Here is a 6,000-nt window from a genome sequence, read left to right on the forward strand (position 1 = left end):
CTATATTGCAATATTCTGTATTGTTCTGTATTACAGTATGTTTTTGTCAACTAATGGAATTGAGAAATACTTCACTCAAGTGAAAGCGTGATATGTCTCCTTTACCAGGAGATACTAATTCTTCAATGTAGACATTACAAGCAGTGGATGTATTTCTGCCACCGTGCACTAGTTTCTGCATGCTGTTGGAAAGGAATGAGGGCAGCTGTTGACAACACTGACAGAGTCTTGCATTGGTGACCTCTTTATCAGATGCAAAGTGTGCACCCTTCATATGCTTCTTTTTGGGCAACAGCCAGAAGTGCAGTGACATCAGGTCTGGCTTAGAAGATGCAGTGCATTATTGGTGTCAACAGCCTTCCTCATTCTTCTGCAATGGCATCTAGACACAAGAAATGATCATGTTTTCTTGATCACTGTGCTTCTGGAGGCTTGCAGCCGTTGGTGCAGGCACTCAAGCTGGAGCTGTCCTGTGCTGCTGCTAATTTTATAGGAGGTGCTCCCTGTCAAAGCCTGGGCTGTGGGCTTTTAGACCAACTGCAACAAATAATCTGAGAACTTTCAGTCAACCACAGCAGAAGGTCTAGCTGTAGTTATGGCAGTTTTACATACAAAAGGAGTTAGTTTTTTGTCAAGGTATCTCTCTCATATATACCTGTATATATAGGGCAGAAAAAGTTCCTAGGGCTAGGTTGGCAATACACTTGAAAGAAAACAGACGTGATGAAGAAACACTACTTTTCTTATTCTTCAACACGTCCGTTTTCTTTCAAGTGTATTGCCGACTTAGCCCTAGGAACTTTATACCGTATTTACTCGCTTAGTAGGCGCACCCAGTTTGATCGCAAAAAATCATTTTTTTTATATATTTTTGTATAGGCCATGGCGCGTGCATTTCGAAGGCTATTCCCACATGAGTCATGAAAAGTTTTGGTGCAGCCCTTACACGTGTGCATTTGTATGGTATGTTCACTTTTAAAGCGCGAGGATGTGAATTGAAAAATTTTCGGAAATTTTACCCCGCATAATAGGCGCATCCTGAACTTTCAGCCGGATCTTCTGAAAAAAAAAAAAAAAAAAAAGTGCGCCTATTATGCGTGTAAATAAGGTATATATATATATATATATATATAATCCGGCGAAAAGGAAATCGTCAAGACACACGGCAGCCCAAATTCAAATAATAATGACTGCCTGTTCAATGAAAAAGCCTGCAAGGAACATTTAGTGTGATTAGTGTGTAAAGGAAAGGCAGGGGTGGAGAGGCATGCATGGATTTAGATGATAACCCAGTTTGAGAGCTGCTGCTCGAGTGATTTTTTTTTTTTTTTTTTGAAGAAAGCATAGCAATTCAGCTGGTACTGGTGCTAGCATTCATGACATGCAGAGAAATGGACATTCTGACGAAGGCTGTTCCACGGTCGAAACGTCGATAAATTGTTTCAAATGCTGGTCTACATTTTTACTACAATTGACAGTGCCAAGAAGATTTCCTTTACGGTGAGGTAAAAGCTCCTTAATTTGAACTTCACGGGACCGGGAAAAAAGTTAGAATTATCCGATGTTCGAATTATCGGACGGCCTCGAAAAAACTGACAAGAACCATTTGCATTACTGTATTTACTCGCGTAACGAACCCACTCGCATAATGAATCCACCCACCCACCCCCATTTTCGCCTAAGAATTTGAAACAAAAAAGAAAGCGCCAGTCGTTAAGGCTTCCCTGCGTTTCGCACCATCACGGTCCACAACGCATTTCTTGGCAGTGCGTCAAGATGCTGCGCAGCAGTGACGCAGCGATAACATCACAATGTGTTTACCTTTTGACGTTAGCTCTAGCAAGGGGGGAAGCGAACTTCGAACTTCGCAGAGCGCCAGTGCTTGTCCGGTTGCCCAAGCCTCGTTTTCAGTTACATTCGCCTTATCCTGCCATGGGCGGTTGGGGCGGACGCCGTCTACTGCCATTCAATCATTGGAACGCGCGATAGCAGCACACGCCTTTTGCAGCGAACGATGCCAAAAGCAGGCGTCATGATTACGGCTAACCGCGGCTAACCGCGTGCGAACGATGCTAAAAGCGCGGCGTCATGATTGCGATGGAAGGATGGACGACACTCGCAAAGAAAAAAAAAAGTTTTTCACACGTAATTTGTAGCGCCTGTCGGAAGTCATAGCCTTTCATGGGCGTTGGCTGGGACTGTGCCGACATTACTTATCCGTATTTCCAAATTAACAGGGCAGGGCTCAAATTAACGAGTATTGAGTTGCGAGTTTCGGAGGCTGCGCGGAAAAAAGGGTAGGCAGCCACGGAGCACCAGTATCAGTTGAATTGCTATGCTTTGTTCAAAAAAATATATCACTGGAGCAGCGGTTCTCAAACTGGGTTATCATCTAAATCCATGCCTCCACCCCTGCCTTTCCTTTACCCACTTTATTTTGGGTCTAATTGCACTAAATGTTCCTTGCAGTCTTTTTCATCGAACAAGCAGTCATTATTATTTGAATTTGAGCTGCCATGTGTCCTCAGCTGCTGTATGTCTGAATTCTCCTTTTTGCATGCATGTCAGGCAGGATGTGATGGAAGCCAAGATGCATGGGTTTCCTCATCACTTTTTGAAAGCTGCTGGAGTTCCTCAAGGCTAAAAATTAGATTGAGAACCCCTATATCAGAGTGAACTGCCAAGCTTGAAACACCCTTTCATTTACTAGAGGGGGCCCTAGTGCTACATGTCAACTGTGTTCTGTTCCTTTCCTATGCTTGGTTTAACATCACCAGTCCACTAGTGAGTATAATTGTGCATTATTTTGGTTTTGAACATGCCGTGTTGAAGTCGTCTGGCGGCACAGATTCAGATACGAAAGGCCTATAATCTGGTTCTGGTGGCCAGCTTTTGCAGAAGCTGCAGCCAGCGTACAATATTTGCTTGCTCTTTCTCACGGAATTTAAATGTCCGCATATAGGCACGTAATGAAACTGTGAAAAAAAAAAAAAAAAAGATTTACACTGTTCAGACAGAAACACTGCATTGCTTTGCAGGAAGTGCTGCTGTTCCCAGCTATGAAGCCAGACGACCCCCATAAGCACCGCATCGAGGAAGGTGCTGATGCTGCCAACGCACCAGCAAAATAAACCCACAGCACGTCTTCTACCAAAGTGCTCTTTGGATCAGCTGCTTTTTACACATGTTGGGACATGATGCTGGAAGACCTGAAACAGATTTGCCTGTTTTCCACTGGCTTATAAAAAGTATAACTTATCTGGCAAAAACTGCTTTGTGGCTTATGTAACTTATCTGGCAAAAAATGCTTTGTGGCATATGTAACACCCCTCTGAGTTGCCTTTTTTTTCTGCGCTGCACACCACATCTGTGAATCATCCTATTTGTGCAAACTCTAATGCGACAGCGATATTTGAATTACCTCCCACATGTATTGCTTGGCTTCTCAATATACATTTAGTCCCAATCCAGCCTTCATCACGAGAATTGAGTTGCCACCTGTGTATGAAATTAAATGTGAAAGAAACTGTTTCAGCGGTAGTCGGTATGTAACGTGTCCAGCTCTTGATCAAAGGTGGAATGAAATTGGGATATAATCATTAAAGGGGCCCTGCGACGTAGATAAAGCATGAGGTCTTTATTCTTTGTATACAGAGTAAGGGGCATTGTTGCTCCTGAACGCCCAAAGAGATCGCCGAATTCGTAATATTTAATATTTTAATCTTCTCCAGAAATGCTCGCTTCGAGCCGATGGTATCACAACGGAACGGCCATTTTCGGCAGCAGAAATGAGGTGGCATCCAGATTGGGCACTGCCTCTCTGATTGGTTGTGCGTCCAATTTTCATATTGTTCCTTTATAGGTACTCTTTATATGGATCCAAAATATTATGTCTCTAAGTACTCAAAGCTTTTTGCATGCTACAAAAACTAGAAAGAAGCAGTGACACCAAACGAAAACTAACCTGAATAACTCTAGGGGTGACACTTTCTGTTACGCTTCAAACCTTCGTTGGGACGAGCACTGTTCAAACTACACCAAGGAGGCAGCAAAAAAAAAAAAAAGCCAGTCGACACACCTTGCCCAAAAACTTGAAGAGAAAGGCCGGACAGGAGACGGGAGGTGAGTTTGGTGGGTGGAGCTTCCCTTGCCCCTACCCTGTCTATGGCGCCTCATACATGGGGGGGACGATGCCGTCAAAATGCACGGCCATGGGCTGCCCCGACAAAGCAACAGTTGCATGCAGGCTTCCTCTGCGTGTGCGCTAGGCGTGGTTCTGATTGGTGGCGCCCAGTCTAAGTACCGAGTGAGTGAAATGGGTGAGTGAAACGCGTTTTCGTCTGAGCTTTTCATTTCGAATTTTCAAAGTGCAATAACTTTTGTTTGCATGCTCTGATTTCAATAATTTTTTTTCACTGGTCTCAGGAACGCATGATAAATCGATTTAATGATATCAGTCGGCGCCGAGGAAAGCATCGCAGTGCCCCTTTAACCTTATCCGTCCAAAGTTTTCCAGTTCGATTCCCTGCTCACCCGTGTTAGTTTTTAGACCCCCAATCGGGGGAGCGCTTTTACTCCTAAAGGGTGTGAGTTACTTGCCCAATTCACTTTAGTTTAGAGGGACTGACAGGAGCACTGGAAAAAAGGCGTCAGATATGAGCATTTACTACCTCAAAAAGATTTGCTCGAACCCTTTTAATACCAAGACTGCACAACACCAGTTGTGATGTTGTTTATCAAATTGAAAGTTATTTTATCGGCTGTCACTGTAAACTGGAAGTGGTGAGCTCAGGTGGCATTAACAGGTACCGTCCTTTTGAAAAGTAGCTAGGCTTCCTTCTCACTTGTATAGTGGATCCAAGATGGCTTCCCTAAAGATCAAACAGCAGTGAAAGCAGGGGACAAGGGCTCTCCATACCTTACAAAGGTTTAGAGCGTGAGGGCTGCCGTAAGCAAGGTGTTGAACTGGAACCGAACCTGTATTTTTGCCTAAAGCCCCTCCATGACTCACGCGCTCTTTGCTTTATTTTAGTGCCTCCGGTTTTTGCCGGAAGTCGACATCCATTTTGTTTCTGTGTGTATTCTTACGTCTGTGCCTTGGCTCGCCTCTGCGTAGCTTCAGCAATAGAGCAAATTTTGTTTTATCCCGCTGCTATGGTGTTTCTCGGCCTCTAAAGGTTTTGGTCCGCGCTTTCTTCCGGGCAAAGCGATGAATTACACTGCCTAGCAGATCGGGCGATGGCGTCGACTCATTTAGAAAATACAAAATGGCAGCTGTTCCATTCTGGACCGGAAGGCGGATACTATGAAAGAGGCTTTGGAGAGAAGGAAGTTCATGGGGGAGGGGAGGTTGGCGATACTTGACCTAGGTGGCAGAAAGGCTATGGAGGGACCCTCAGACTCGGCAGATTGAAAACTCGGCACCTATGCCTCCAGCCGTCGGCCAGCGTTCAGTGTGTAATATCGTCCTACTGCTCCGGCCCCATGGGTTCGGTCCACGCTGCTGTGTCCAAGTTTCCCAGCATTTTTATACAATGTCTGTCTCACAAGCTTGTCGGTTGCTGTCTATCTCAGCGCCAGGAGTGTTGACCACAGTGATTGAAGCTACTTCAGCTGCTTGACAGCTGCCGTGATCTGTTGCATGCGCCGGTCACTAACATGAACTGGCGCTTCATGTGAAAAAGGTGGTTTAGACTCATAGTCGGCATATGCCAGTGGAGAATACTGGGGGAAATAGAACTGTGCAAAAAATATGAAAAATATAAAAAAGAACTTGCAATACAATTACGATTATCGGCAATGCTTTACTATTGCACAGCTTTTCTGGGTAGTTTCTGTGTTTAATGCAGATGTTTTGTTGTTTTTTATATAATATGAAGTATTTAAGCTGCTTTCACAGTTGGATATTGTCGGTGCTGCGCTGCCGGCGTGTTTATGATTATGTTTAGTGAGTATGATAAATGTGTGAATCAAAGCAGCTGCACTCCGATTACGGATTAC

General features: G+C 44.4%; 1 protein-coding gene across 2 annotated transcripts in view; it reads left to right on the forward strand.

Annotated features, from left to right (window-relative positions):
* LysRS (Lysyl-tRNA synthetase) overlaps nt 1-3,329 on the forward strand; it is a 39,583-nt gene extending 36,254 nt beyond the window's left edge. For both annotated transcript variants that reach the window (XM_089580761.1, XM_089580762.1), the window contains one exon: nt 3,043-3,329. In XM_089580761.1, coding sequence (XP_089436887.1) covers nt 3,043-3,131 — 89 coding nt within the window. In that variant the 3' untranslated portion in view covers nt 3,132-3,329. The remainder of the gene's footprint in view (nt 1-3,042) is intronic.
* Nucleotides 3,330-6,000: the final 2,671 nt, after the last annotated feature.

The sequence above is a fragment of the Amblyomma mixtum genome, chromosome 3, assembly GCF_055824585.1.
Source record: "Amblyomma mixtum isolate Tamu chromosome 3, ASM5582458v1, whole genome shotgun sequence".
NCBI classification, from domain to species: domain Eukaryota; kingdom Metazoa; phylum Arthropoda; class Arachnida; order Ixodida; family Ixodidae; genus Amblyomma; species Amblyomma mixtum.